General features: G+C 35.6%; 1 protein-coding gene across 1 annotated transcript in view; it reads right to left on the bottom strand.

Annotated features, from left to right (window-relative positions):
- Positions 1-15,924, bottom strand: part of Tex11 (testis expressed 11) — a 299,055-nt gene that overhangs the window by 90,660 nt on the left and 192,471 nt on the right. The window contains exon 18 of the mRNA XM_027935840.2: positions 6,368-6,492. Within this exon, the coding sequence (XP_027791641.2) occupies positions 6,368-6,492 (125 nt within the window). The remainder of the gene's footprint in view (positions 1-6,367; positions 6,493-15,924) is intronic.

Here is a 15,924-nt window from a genome sequence, read left to right as displayed (position 1 = left end):
CAGAGATTTGAAAAATTGTGCTCTGTATGTGTAATAAGAATTGTAATGCATTCCACTGTCATATATAAATAAAAATTAATTAATTTAAAATTTTTTTTAAAAAATTAGGAAAACCATGCCATTCACAATAACACACCAAAAAAAAGCCACTTTGGAATAAATCTAACCGAGGAGGAAAAAGACCTCTACAATGAAAACAATAGAACAATGAGGAAAGAAACTGAAAAGAACCTCCCATGCTCTTGGATAGGCAAAATTAGTATTGTCAAAGTGGTTATGCTACCAAGAGTGTTATACCAATGACATTCTTCTCAGAACTAGAAAAAAAAAACAATTCTAAAATTCATTTGAAGGAATAAGAGACCCAGAATAGCCAAAGGAATTCTAAACAAAGAAAGCAATGCCAGAGATATCACAATACCTAATTTAAAATTATATTACAGAGCTTTAGTAACAAAAACTGCCTGGTAGTGGCACCAAAGCAGACATGAAGGCCAATGGAGCAGAATAAAAGTCACAGAGACAAATCCATATAGATAGAGTCATCTGATACTCAACAAAGGTGCCAAAAATATATATATTGGAGAAAAGAGCCTTTTTAACCAATGGTGCTGGGAAAACTGGATATCCATATGTAGAAGAATGAAACTATATTCTTATCTTTCACCCTGCACAAAAGTCAACTCAAAGTGAATCAAAGACCTAAGAATTAGAGCAGTAAATCTACAACTTCTAGAAGAAAATGTAGGCACAACACTTCACCATATTGGCACAGGCACTGACTTCCTTAACAAGTCTTCTAAAGAGCAAGAAATATAACCAAGAATCAATAAGTGGGACAGCATCAAATTAAATGCTTCTGCCAGCAAAGTAAATAATTAAGAGCAGGAAGAGGAAGCCTATAGAATGGGAAAAGATCTTTGCCACCTGCTCCTCAGACAGAGGATTAATCCAGAATATATAAAGAACTCAAAAGACTTAACACCAAAAATAAGTAAGTAAATAAATAAATAAATAACTCAATTAATAAATGGGTAAAAGAAATAAACAGATACTTCTCAAAAGAAGAAATACAAATGGCCAACAGATATGTGAAAAAAATTTCAACATCTCTAGCAATCAGGGAAATGTAAGTCAAAACTACATTGAGATTTCATCTCATTCTAAATAGAATAGTAATTATCAAAAATACAAACAATAACAAATACTGGCAAGCATATGGGGGAAAGATAGACTCATACAGCGTTGATGGAACCACAAATTAGTAAAACTGCTCTGGAAAGCAGGGTGGAGACCCCTCAAAAAAATGAGGAATGGAACCACCATATGACCCAGCTATCCCACTCCATGGTATATAGCCAAAAGATCTAAAATCAGCCAAAAAATCTAAAATCAGATCTAAGATCACCAATATTTATAGTAGTACAATTCACAATAGCCAAGTTATGGAATTAGCTCAGATGTTCATTAACAGATAAATGGATTAAGAAAATATGGGATATATATGCAATAGAGTTTTAACCTCAGCCATAAATAAGAATGAAATTAAGGCATTTACTGGTAAATGAATGGAAGAGGAGGACATCATGTTAAGTGAAATAAGCCAGACCCAGAAAGTCAAGGGTCAAATGTTTTCTCTCATATTCAGAAGTCAAACCAAGATAAGGGGAAAAAGTTGGTGTGTGTGTGTGTGTGTCGGGGGGGTTCCCATGAAAATAGAAGAGAGATCAGTGGAGTAGAGGATGGGGACTGAGAGAGAGGAAGGAGGGACAGGAAAAAGGAGGAATGGTGGGTATGAAACTGACCCAACTATCCTGTGTACATATACGAATATACCACAGTGAATTTCACCTTTGTGTATTATCTATAATACACTAATTGATTTAAAAAACTCTAAATGAATAGAAGAAAGAGTGTAGAATAGAAGAAAGGAAACAGGTGAGGAAGGAGGGAAGAAAAATGGGAAGTACTAGGAACTGAATTGGAGCAAATTAATTCATGCTTGTATAAGTAGGTAAAAATGAACCCCAATATTTTGTATGAATATAATGCACTAATACATTTTTTAAAATACAGTCAAGTTATCTGCATTATTGCCCATTAAGGGCAAGGGAAAACACATCTGAACCTGTTCATTTTGTGTTCTCAAAAGAGCTACGGCAAGAAGGTCAAATGAAAATACAACTCACTGACAAAAACAATGGTTTCATATTAGCCCCAGAAAATCACAACTGTCTATCCACAAACACAGCCTTGCTAACACTACCTTGAATCCACTTGAACTACTCTTCGTGCTGTTTATCTCTTTTTATTAGGAATAACCCAGACTGTCAGAGCACCTTCATTTTCAGCATGCTAATCCCTGAAAGGCTGTATATATTCTCTCTTCTTTTTCTCATCTCCCCCCAACACCCCACACCTTCTAATATGCTCTCAGAAATTTAGTCTATTACCAGCAAAATCTCTTATAAAAGCAAACTCTTCTCTGAAAGTCCCCTCCACATTATTGCTATAATAGAAATCTAGGTTTCTACCAAAGAAGCTGCTTCTACTGGAGCCCTATCAAATGGTGCCTGATTTTGCTCTCATTATCCTTCTACCCCTAGGCCTGGAGATGAATTAGGTATCCTTCTCACTTTTTGCTATTATTTTGAAATCATTTTTTTTTCTTTCCTAAAACCCTGACTTTGAATTTCTTGTCACCAGACTATAGTACCCACTATCCCTCATTGTTACTGTGGTCCATCAGATCCTAAGCTATTTCTTCTCATTTCTTGATGGCTTAACTATTGCAGAGTTATTTTCTACACAAACTACTCCTGTCTTATTTTTTTGGCAACTTCAATACATGGACAGGCAATCCTCCTAATATCCTTAGTCTCTTAGCTCCCTACATTCCACTCTGCCAATTACCTCAGTCATTCACTCCTACAGCCATTCCCTAGACCCTGTCATTACTAATAATTGCAGCCCTTTCATACTTTTAGGGCTGGGACTAGGGTGAGTCAGGTGAGGCAAGTGAGGCACCTAGGGTGCAAAGTATAAGGAGGCACTCACTTTCGGTATGATACAAGTACCAAGCCCAGACTTGCTCACCCTGAGAGTGCCCTCTTGAGTTTCATGCCCTAGGTACCTCACTCCCTCGCCCTAGTCTTTCACTCCAGCTTTCAGCATCAGGTATATTCCACTTTCTAATCATTGTCTCTTAACATTTCCAACTCACTTATTTTATTATGCTGACTCCTCAATCCTTACTTGCAGTAAGGCCTTCAACTCATTGATGTTACCAACTTTTACCATCCCTCATCCCCTTAAAGTCTTCCTCCATACCAAGTTTAAATTCCATACAACTGAATTATAACCACTCCCTTCATCCTAGATTTTCTTGCTCTTCTTTTGATTCACTGTATTTATCTGGCAAAACCCTCAGTCCAATATTCTACTGATTTTGTCTAGAGGGGTACTAGAGATTGAACCCAGGGGTGCTCTACCATTGAGCTACATCTCTAGTTCTTCATATATTTGGAGACAGGGACTCATTAAGTTACCCATGCTAGCCTCATACTTGTGATCCTCCTGCCTCAGCCTCCTGAGTCTAGGACTAGCATGTGCTACCACATCCAGCTATACTGACTTTTGTGCTTGCATCCATTCAGCAGAATGTGGCCTAGAAAAAAATAATGCATATACTTGTATTACTTTAAAATGCCTTTTGTGGTGGTTGGGGATGTAGTTCAGTGGTAGAGTGCCTCCCAGTTCAATTCTCAGTTCCACGCACACACACAAGAGCCTTAATGCTACTGGCAAGTATATCATGCTTCCTAGTCATTCACTTTCCTGCTTTCCTAGATGATTAGCTTATACCTTATCATCTTTTCTTGAACCACAAACACTCCTAAGGTCATCACTTGAGACTAGGAGAGGAGAAAAGGAATCAGCAAAGAAGAATGAAAGAGTGACTCATGAGGTAGGAGAAAAACAAGGATAACCACATGGTAATCATGGAAGCCAACTATGTTTCAAAGAGGAAAGAATGATCAACTGTGCTGGCCACTGCAGATTGGTAAAATACAATAAGGACTGATATTTAACCATCAAGATTTACAATACAGAAGTCATTGATGACTTGACAAAAGCACTCTTAGTAGATAAAAGTACTTTTTTCAGTGACAAAAGCCTGACTGAACAAGGCTTAGGAGATCATTGGAAGAACAAGCGTAGGTTACATCTCAGGGAAGTTTTTTTTACAAAGAGAAGAAAAGAAATTGGACAGTAGTTGATAAGAGAAGGAAGGCCAAAAGAATCTTTTGGCTTTTGTTTGTTTGAGATGGGATAATTGTATATGTTATATGCTGATGGGAATGAACCAATAAGAAAACAAAAAGTTGACAATGTAAGAGAGAAAAAAGGCAAGAAGCAATGGAAACAAGTGTTTAAGTTGAAAGATTAGCTATAGGAAGGAACATGGATAGTTCATCCATGATGGCAGTGGAGAGGGCAGAATATCTGGTGTGTGAGCAGAGATGGTGGTAGGAATCTGTGCAAGTTCTCTTCTTGGCTACCTGAGTTTTCAGAACCTAGAATACCCACATCATCTCTTGTGTGAGGAGAGGTGAATTTTGTAAAGAGAATGATTGATAGAAGAGAAAGTAATGTTTTACCTGCTTAAAATCATACTTCTACTACCCTTACCTAGATTCTTATCACCTTAAGACTGGATTATTACCATGGTCTCCTATCCTGCCCATCTCTAATTTCTCTCTACTCAGTTGCCTAGGCATAAGCAAAATTATTTTCTCAAAGCACTACCTTTACATAAATTACCATCAACCATCTTATTGTTTAGAAAATAAAAGCATTATACAATCTGCCCAAAGCTATTTCTTGTCCTTTACTCTATGCTTCTCTATATCATTATCATAATGATATAAGCCACTATTCTATTAGGCACAAGATCTGGAATGCTAGAGAAATCAGCTATTATTCTAACCAAGTATAGTGTATCTAAAGTCAATCACATTCCTTTTTCCATGTCTTGTTTACACCATTACACCCTTAAAAAACCTTTTTCTTACATGAGGCTGAAGGTATGGCTCAGTGGTAAAGCACTTGCTTAGTATGCATGAGGACTTAGGTTTGATCTCAGCACTGCAAAAGAAAAATGTTGTAAACCTAAATGCTATCCTTTTCAAAGTCTAACCTAAGGTTTCCCTCCACTGTAGAGACATTCCAGTTTTCAGTGCTCTATTTCTACTCTGAACTCCAGTAATTTTTAACCTGTATAGTAGTTAGTTGGTCTTTATCCTACATATGGATAGTTCTTACATTGATCTTACATTGCTGATGGATAGCTTGTACAAATTGACTTGAGAGTTCCTTGGTGACCATAATTCTAGCACATAGACCAATATCTTGTCCAAAGTAGTTGTTAAATAGGGTTTGGATGAGATGTGTTTTGATATTAATGAGTAGGGTAACTGAACTCCTGAAGAAAGAAAAAAAAAATTGGCAGATGCAGACATAGGATGTGTTTGTTCAGGATGGGGAAAAGGAGGAAATGAGAGAAATTCTGTAGTGTGAAACCCAAAGGCAACTACATTTTTAAAGGAAGGTTTATACATTTACAGTAGATATGTAAAGCAGAACAGAGCTAGTAGAAGAATTATGGAATAGTAGCTCTGAGCAGAAAGATAGTTTTCATAAAGAAAGAATCAGAAACTAAAGTAGTTTAAATAAATAAGAAGATCAAGCTTCACAGTTTACATACCAATTTTCAGCCAACTTATCAGTTTTCATAACAGTCCTAGAGAAGGGTATTATTTTTATTGTGCAAATGACAAATGAAAACTCAAAGAAGTTAGGCACTTATTAAGCCACAGAGCCAATACTCAAACTCAATCTAAGAGTACCAGAGCTGCTAGGATTCTTTTCCTAAAGAATTATGCAAGTAAAAAACAGGGTTGCAAGTATTTATTATATCTAGAGTAATTTTTATGGTTATAAACTAAAAGCATTCACAAAAATTTAAAGCATTTTGTTCAATCTGATTTAAAAAGATATTTCCAATTAAGATACCTATTTACTAGCATTAATATAGCATTTTAAATCTGGGATTTCTTCTAGAAATTAGTGTTTTGCTATGCTTACTTTTTTTCTGTTATTTAAGCAGAAATCTATTATTTCATTATGTTTTGTTTATCTTAGCCTGCGTTACAAAAAAAGAGAAATAAAGCAATTCCAAGCTTGGTTTAGAAAATGTGAGGCAAAATAAACAGTAGAGACTCTGTAACTAACTGATGAATTCTATTAAATGTCTTTCAAAAAGGGAAAGAGGTAGAAGTCTAGGAGACAGAAACATATGAATTACCTCTAGAGCAAACTGGGCAGCTAAATTTAGGAGCATAGTATGTGAACCTCTATCTTCAAGTAGATCATTATCTTCTGGCTTTTCAGCTGTTAATAAACTCTCTAAAGTAGTGATTGCCTGAAGAGCTGAAAAACAAGGAAACAATAAAATTGAGATATTCTTATCAAAGTTAATACTCATGTAGAGTTAATTGTATCACAACAAATTTGGAACTTATTTTAGAGCATTAATATCTTTAGAATATTAATTAAGATTCACAAAATCATATGAGTTGGTTAAATGTCAAGGAAGATCTGAATATCATAAAAAATGCTCAACTGAACAATTGTACTTCTGTGAATTTATCTTATGAATGTATTTGCAAGAGTAAATATCCAGGGGTTGGGGTTGTGGCTCAGTGGTAGAGCACTCGCCTAGCATGCACAAGGCACTGGGTTTGATCCTCAGCACCACAAAAGTGTAGAAATAAAGATATTGTGTCCACCTAAAACTACAAAATAAATATTAAAAAAAAAACACACATCCAAGGATTCTCATCAAGTATTGCTTGTAAGAGTAAAATATGGGGCTAGGGTATAGTGGTGCATTGTTTCTCTGGGTTCAATAACCACTATTCAAAAAAACTAGAGTAAAATATGGACCTAAATTTCATTAATAATGGAAAGCCTAAATACATTTCAGTATATACATAAAATGAAATATACAGAAAAAAGTTAAAATTTGAATGGATGTATTATATTTTATTATGTCTTAAAGGTAAACCAATGCAAGTTAAATATGTGCACTATAGACCTTAAGTAACAAGTGGAAAAACAAAGAACCAGGAATGGTGGTGCACATCAGTAATACAGTGACTTGGAAGGCCGAGACAGGAGGATCACAAGTTTGAGGCCAGCCTCGGCAATTTAGTGATGCCCTGGGCCACTTAGTGAGACCCTGTCTCAAAATAAAAAATTAAAATGGCTTGGGGATGTTTCTTAGTGATATAGTGCCCCTGGGTTCAATCCCTAGTACCAAAAAAACACAACCAAGTATAATAGCTAATAGGCCAAAAAGGAGATAAATGTAATTACTGTACAGCCAGAGGAATGAGAAGTTGTGTTCCATTTGTGTACAATATGTCAAAATGAATTCTACTGTTAAATAAATAAATATTCATAAAAATTTCACTAATCCAAAAGAAGTCAGAAAAAAGGAAAATGTCAAATAACAACAGATAAAACAAATAGGAGAGAATTGGATGCTAAATTTTAATCTAATCATATTGACAATCGTGTTTGTTACATATAAATGATTTTGTAACCTAATTGAAAGATGGAGATGGTCAAATCAGATTAAAATAAAACTCTTAAATATATGCTACCTACAAGAAACATAAAGACAAAATTTGCTGAAAGGAAAGCACAGGCAGCAGTGCAGTGGTGCACACTTGTAATCCCAGTGACTTGGGCAGCTGGGGAAGGAGGATCACAAGTTTGAGGTCAGCCTCATTAATTTTAGCAAGACCCTGTCTAAAAATAAAGTTGTAATTATACTGGGTTCAAACCCCAGTACCAATAAGAAAACAAACAAGATGGGATAATTCATGCTATAGTAAAGACAATCAAAAGAAAGTCGGAGTATCTAATATCAGAAACAGTAGATATCCAAGAAAGAAATAACCAGTGAAAGAAGGTTATTTCAAGATAATAAAGGAATCAATTCATGATGAGCACCTAAAGTTAAATATTTATGTACCAAATAACAAAATATCATAATATAAGAAGCAAAATCTATGGAACTGCAAGGAGAAATTAACAAATCCACATTTATAATCAAAGATTTCAATACCTTCTCTCAATAATTGGTAGAACAAGTAAACAGAAAATCAGCAATCAAGTTGACCTGACTGACATTTTTATAATACGTAGCCAAACACCAACCAGTGCCAATTTTTTCCAGTGCCAATTTTTTCCAATTTGCCAGGAAAGACAATATGCTGGGCCACAGAACAAGTCACAATATATTTCAAAGAATTTAAGTCATATAAGGTTTGATCTTTTACTATAATGGAATTAAATTGAAAATCAATAACACTCTCAAGAAAATCTGAAAAATATTTGGAAAATAAATATTTCTAAATAATCCCATGTGATTTAAAAAGGAATCAAAAGTTAATATGGAAAATATTTTACCTGAATTAAAATAAAAACACATAAAACTTGCAGATTGTCATTAAAATGGTAAGTAGAAGATGATTTATTATCATTATTCACAGAAAACATGATTGTTTATGTAAAAAATCTAATGGAATTCACAAGAAAGCTATTGGAACTAACTAATGAGTTTATAAAATTTGTAAGATATGAGGCTAGGGTTGTGGCTCAGTGGTAGAGCACTTGCCTGGTATGTGTGAGGCACTGGGTTTCATCCTCAGTACCACATAAAAATAAGTAAAGATATTGTGCCCATCTACAATTAAAAAAATATTTTTTTAAAAAAGTTGTAAGATACAAGGTCAATACAAAAAAACATTTGCATGTCTATATATTAACAGTAAGTAGTCAGAAATTGAAGTTTTTAAAAAAGTCATTTAAAATAGTATAAAACATGGTATACTTAGGTATAAATCTGATAAAAAGATGCCCAAGATTATACATTTAAAAGCAGAAAAAATTATTTCAAGAAATTAAGAAAGACCTAAATAAATGGAGGCAATTGTTTAAACAATTCAATAACTAAGTGCAAACAAATGAATTTCAATCCATACCTGGAATCAAATACTTGCTCATGAGTTGAAAGACTCAATAATGTTAAGATGTTGAGCTGGAAGTATGGCTTAGTGGTAGAGCATTTGGCTAGCACTCATGAAACCCTGGGTTTGATTCTCAGCATTGCAATAATAATAATAAGAAGAAGAAGAAGAAGAAGTCTGATCTATAATTCAACACAATCACAATAAAAATTCACTTGTGCCAGGTGAGGTGGTACAGACCTATAATCCAGTGACTAGGGAGGCTGAGGCAGGAAGATCATAAGTTTGAGGCCAGCCTCAGCAACTTAGTGAAGTCCTAAGCAACTTAGTGAGACCTTGTCACAAAATAAAAAATAAAAAGGGCTGGGGATGTTGCTCAGTGATTAAGCATCCCTGGGTTCTATCCCCAGTACCAAAAAATTCACTTGTGTAAAAATTGGAAAACTCATATGGATATACAAAAGATTTGAAACAGTCAAAACAATTTGAGAGAGAACAAAGTTGGAGGACTAACACTCCATAATTCTATATTTATTACGTAGCTACAATAACTAAGACAGAGTAGAAATGATGTAAAGACATTTAATAAATGATGTCTTTATTTTATACAACAAAAGAAAGAATTCAGAAAGAGATCCATACAATGGCAATTCAATTAAGGAAACATTGCTTCTTTAAAAAATTATGCTGGAACAATTCAATAACTAAGTGTAAACAAATGAACTTCAATCCACACCTGGAATCAAATACAAATATTAACTCAAAATGGATCACAGCCCTAAAAATAAAAACCCTAAAACAAAATGTTGTAGAAAATATTTTTGTGACCTTGGATTAAGCAAAGATTTCTTAGCTACAGCATCAAAAGGACAATCTATAGAAGAAGAAAAAAGATAAATTAGACATTGTCAAACTTGCCAATTTCTTCTCATAAAAGAAAATATGCAGAAAGAAAAAAAGAAAAAAATTGCAAAATACACAACTGATAATGAACTTGTGTACACCAGATATCAGCGAGATGGTGGCATAGGAATTGTTAGTACTTACTGCTCACAAAATACATGAATTTGAACAACTATGTATGTATGAATATACCTTCACAAGAGCTAAGGAAACCAAATAAGAGATTAGTCCACCTGGGTGAAGCATAAAAATAAGGTGCACTGAGGAGAATAAAAGGATAGTTTTAAATTACCCTTATCACCCCTCCTCCAACCCCAGGCCAAACAACAGAGAGAGAAACCCTCTGCTTCAGGGAAAAAGAAGAGAGTGCAGACTCCAACACTGGGGCACCAGTAATACTTAGCACCAGAGAGAGCCCCATACCTCCAGATTCCAAGCTGTATTCCATATTCCTAGGTTCCAGATCTGCCCGAAGGACTTGGTCTTTAGGACTGTTCCATAGGCAGGAGCCCCTAGATGTCTAGAATAGACTCAGTGTGAGGCCAGTCTTTTTGGTCCCAGGCTTTGGGCCTGCCCTGGTACCACCACAGTCCTCACAAACTCAGACTTTAGGCCAGTCCTATAGATTCAGTTTCTAGGTCCCCTCCTAGGACCAGGCTGGCCCCTGTGGTCCTGGGACTTGGATTACCCCCAGGCTGGCCCCCACTGCCCCAGGCTTCAGGTCTGCCCAGCAGTAGAATAGCCCCACAGCCCCAGTACCCAGATACCCAGACTCTAGGCTGGCCCCCATGGATATAGGGTTCTAGGCCCACACAGTATAAGGCCAGCCCTATCATTAGATTTGTACTCCTGGTCTAAAGAATCAGGCTCCAGGCCTGCCAAGTGCCAGGCTGGTCCTGTGGCCCAACCCTCCAAACCAGAACTTGTAATATTACTTTTCAAGTTGGCCCCTGCATCCCCATATTTTAGCAGACTCAGAATCTAAGGCCATTCCAGTAGATTTCAGAGTTGGGCTAGATCCCAGGGACCAAATTTCCAGGAATGTCCTTGTATAGTTAGATTACAGAACAACCTTTTCAGCTCCTGGACCCTATCTGACCCTCAGGGACCCAGTCTTCAGTCCAGTACCCATGCACCTATGCCTAGTGCAGATTCCAAAGACCCAAACTCTGGATGGGCTGACTGGTGAAAGACATTTCTAGACAAGTAAATCTGCAAATACTATAATAATTCCCTACTTCTTCAAATGTGCAGACAACAATGCAAGTCACAAATATCAAGAACAATCATAGAAACATTATGTCACCCAGAAAATAAAATAAATAACCAGAAAAGGGCCCTAAGAAATGGAGATTTGTACTATGCATGGTGGCACATACCTGTAGTCCCAGAATTCAGGAGGCTAAAGTAGGAGGATCACTCAAACCCAAGAGTTGGAGACCAGTCTTGGTAAAATAATAAGACCACATTTCAAAAAGATGGATATTTGTTGACTGCCTAACAAATAATTCAAAATAATGGTTTTAAAGGAAGTTTAGTAAACTTCAAGATAATAGAGAAATAAAAAATCAAAATTGGGAAAAATGGAGGATGCAAATAAGAAATATTCTGAGTCTCTTATTCTTCCACATGAATTTTAGAACTGTTTTTTTTTTTTTTTTCTTTTGGTTCTGGGGATTGAACCTGGGGCATTTTACACTGAGCTACATCCCAGCCCTTTAAAAAAAAAATATTTTGAGACCGGGTCTTGCTAAGTTGTTTAGGGCCCTACTAAATTGCTGAGGCTGGCTTTGAACTTGCAATCCTCCTATCTCAGCCTCCAAAGCTACTGGGATTACAGGCATGTGCCACTCTACCTGGCTAGAATTGTTTTTTTCTAGTTCTGTGAAGAGTGTCACTGGTGTTAAAAAAAAAACTGAGAGCTGAAAAATGCAATAAAGAGCATAAAATGGTCAAGTAGAAGAAAGATTATATAAACTTAAAAGACAGGTTATTTAATAACAGGTAGTCAGAGGAGAAAGAAAAAGGAATGGAAAGGAATAAAAAAAGCTTGTGGGACTTACGGGACATCATCAAAAGAACAAGTATTCGCATATAGCAGTAGATGTTAAAGTGATAAAAGAGTTAGAAAACTTATTTAAAGAAAGAGTCCCAGAAAACTCAATAAATCTTGGTAATTATATAAATATCCAAGTAGAAAAGGTAAGAGATCTAGCCAGGAGTAGGTATACACAACTGTAATCCCAGCAACTTGGGAGGATTAGGCAGAAGAATTTCAACTTAGAGGCCAGCTTCAGCAACTTAGTGAGGCTCTAAAGAACTTAGTGAGACCCTGTCTCAAAATATAAAAAATAAAAAGGACTGGAGCAAGGGGCTGGGGTTGTGACTCAATGGTAGAGTGCTAGCCTAGCACTGGGTTCAATCCTCAGCACCACATAAAAATAAATAAAACAAAAAGTATTTTTTCAAAATTAAAAAAAAAAAAAAAACAGGGCTGGAGGCAGTGGCTTGGAGGCTGAAGCAGGAGGATTACGAGTTCAAAGCCAGCCTTAGCAATTTAGCGAAGCCCTAGGTAATTCAGTGAGACTCTAAATAAAATATTAAAAAAAGAGCTTAGGATGTAGCTCAGTGGTTAGGCATCCCTGGGTTCAATCTCTGTACAAAAACAAACCAACAAACAAAAAACTAGGCTTAGTAGCATGTGAGGCACTAAGAACTTAAGTTAAAATTTAGAGCATAAAATTTTCTTCATTTCAGATCCCCTCATTCCCTTTATGGTGTTTATCTTTGTTATTTTCTGCCCTCATACCCAGAAACAATAGAGAACAGGGGGTAGCGGGAGATGACATAAAATGTAACTGAAATTGTGGGTATGTAAGGGAAAGAAAAGAAAAGTCAACACTTTTTATTTTTATGTTTGGTGATAGATTTTCAAATTTCTTGTTGGTTCTTTAAATGAGAGATATTAGAGCTTTTAAAAATTTTTGTTCTGGGGGCTGGGGATGTGGCTCAAGCGGTAGCGCGCTTGCCTGGCATGCGTGCGGCCTGGGTTCGATCCTCAGCACCACATACCAACAAAGATGTGTCCGCTGAAAGCTAAAATGAATATTAAAAAAATTCTCTCTCTCTCTCTCTCTCTCACTCTCTCTCTCTCTCTCTCTCTCTCTCTCTGTCTCTCTATCTTTTAAAAAAAATTTTGTTCTGCAAATTGACCAAATTATATTGTTATATTATGTGCATGTACAAATATGTAACAAAGAATCCCACTATTGTATATAATTATAATGCACCATTAAATGTTTTAATTTCATGAAAAAGTAAAGTGTGACCATCATGTGAATCTTTTTAAAAATATGTCAGTGTTACTTAAAAATCATCTATTATTAAATTGCCTTTGATGCAAGATTAGGATACGTACTCCATGAAATATATGTCAAAACTGAATAGTCGAAATTGATGTACATTTCTTTATGACAGTTTAGTGAACATTATTTTATGGTCTGAAAAAAAGTTAACACATTAGTTGTTATCGATTTGTACACTATAGTCAAAATATTACACTTGAGTAAATTTATTATAGTGTTGAGAAATACAGACTTACAAAATTTAATCTACTGTGTCTGAAGATTCTGTGCCCTGTCATTGGCTTCATCATCTGACACTCCGTCCTCAGCACCACTCATATAAGATGTGTTAACCATTAGTTACGCAGTACTCTAAACCAACCATGCAACTTGGCTTATGGAAATATACTGACAATGCATGTGCTCTGAGAATACTAGACTTATAACTTATAGTGCACGAGAACACAAATGCTTATCCCTATGCCAATGGTGAGTACATTGCTGCTCTGTTTACCATTTATGTGGCCTGACAAATAGAATTATATCATATGATGATTACACAATGAAAAGTTATACAGGGTGTGATGATTAGGTGATAGTTATGTGGCGAAATGTGTTAAGACTACAACAAGACATAAACAGTCAAAAATCAAATTTCAGAGAGGATCCTGAAAGCAGCAACAGAAAAGAAGCACATAATATATAAGGGAGTGCCAATAAGGCTACTGGTATCTTCTCAGAAGAAACCTTACAGGCAAGGAAAGAGTGAGATCAAAAGTACAAATGTAGGGCTGGGGTTGTAGCTCACTGGTAGAGCACTTGCCTAGCACATGTGAGGCATTGGTTCGATCCTCAGCACCACATAAAAAAATAAATAAATAAAATAAAGGTTTATGTCCATATACAACAAAATAAAAAATAAGAAAAGTAAGTACAGATAAAAAAAAAAAAAGGCTACCAAACAGGAATACTTTTTCTAACACAGTTCCCCTTGAGAAATGAAGGGAAGATAAAAACTTGCCCAGACAAACAAAAGCTAAAGGAGTTCATCAACACCAGACCTGTCTTACTAGAAATGCTGAAGGGAATTTTTTAAGCTGAAGGAAAAAAGTACTGATTAGTAACACAAAATCATATCAAAGGAAAAAACTTACTAGCAAAAGTAAGTACGAAATCAAACTCAGAATACTCTTAGGGTGGGGCTGGGGTTGTAGCTCAGGGGTAGAGTACTCGCCTAGCATGTGCAAGGCCCTGGGTTCGATCCTCAGCACCACATAAAAATAAATAAAATAAGGGTAATGTGTCCAACTACAACTAAAAAATAAATATTTTAAAAAAAGAATACTCTTAGGTATGCAACTCACTTGTACCTTTAATATGAAGGTTAAAAAGAAATTCATTTAAGTAATAATAGATACAATATTTTAGAGGATACACAGTATAAAAAGATAAAAGTTATGATGTTCAAAACAAAAAAATGTGTGAGCAGAACAGGTAGAAGGGGGCTGGGGATATAGCTCAGTTGATAGAGTGCTTGTCTTGCATGCACAATACCCTGGGTTCAATCCCCAGTACCATAAAAAAACAAACAAACAAACAAAAAAAAAAAAACACCAGAACAGGTAGAAAAAGTATATCAATTTTTAAAAACACAATCAGTTAATGCAACTCATTATCAGCTTAAAATAAGCCTCATGACAGCCACAAAGACAAACTCTATAATTAATAAACAAAGAATAAAAAGTAATGAGAGAATACTACCACGGAATATAACCTAATCCCAAGGGAAGCTAGGAAGAGAGGGAAAAAAACCAAAAAGGAATTAAAGAAATGGTAGTATTAAATCCTTACATATCAAAAATTATCTTGCTTCTAGATGGAAAACGGGGGGGGGGGGGGTGTCCCATAAATAGAAGAGAGATCAATGGAGGAGGGGAACGGAATTGAGAGGGAGGGAGAAGGGACAGGAAAAGGACAGAATGGTGGTGTGAAACTGACCAAACTATATTGTGTACAAATATAAATATACAACAGTGAATTTTACCTTCATGTACATCTATAATGCACTAATAAAAAACTATAAATAGAAGGAAGATCAGTAAAGTTGGGGATGGAGAATGGGGGAGGGAGGAGAAAGGGGAAGTATTGGAGACTGAAGTGGAACAAATTATATTCCATGTATGTATGATTATGTCAAAATGAACCCCAATATTATGTATAATTATAATGCACTAATCAAAACATAAGTGAAAAGAATCAAAATGTGCCCTGAAAACCTTCCTTCTCTGAGGACAATTCTTGGCTGATACATGTTTTTACTATAATTTTCTTCCCCCACAGCTTTTAAAGCTTTTGGAATAGGTTGGTTCAAATGACAGAAAACACAAAAAACATACAGTGACAAGACTTTTCCCCAATTCTTGTCCCACATCTGCCCACTTCAGATTCCCTCCATAGATATTCAGTGTTCTTTAACTTCTGCATGACCTTCCATGGTTTCTTTTTGTATTATTGTATTATTTTTCATAGGAAAGACAGAACATATATTTAATTCCATTATTTCAAAAATAATGTGG

The sequence above is a fragment of the Marmota flaviventris genome, chromosome X (assembly GCF_047511675.1).
Source record: "Marmota flaviventris isolate mMarFla1 chromosome X, mMarFla1.hap1, whole genome shotgun sequence".
NCBI lineage: Eukaryota > Metazoa > Chordata > Mammalia > Rodentia > Sciuridae > Marmota > Marmota flaviventris.
The sequence above is the reverse complement of the archived record's forward strand: the minus strand, read 5'-3'. Positions and strand labels throughout refer to the sequence as shown.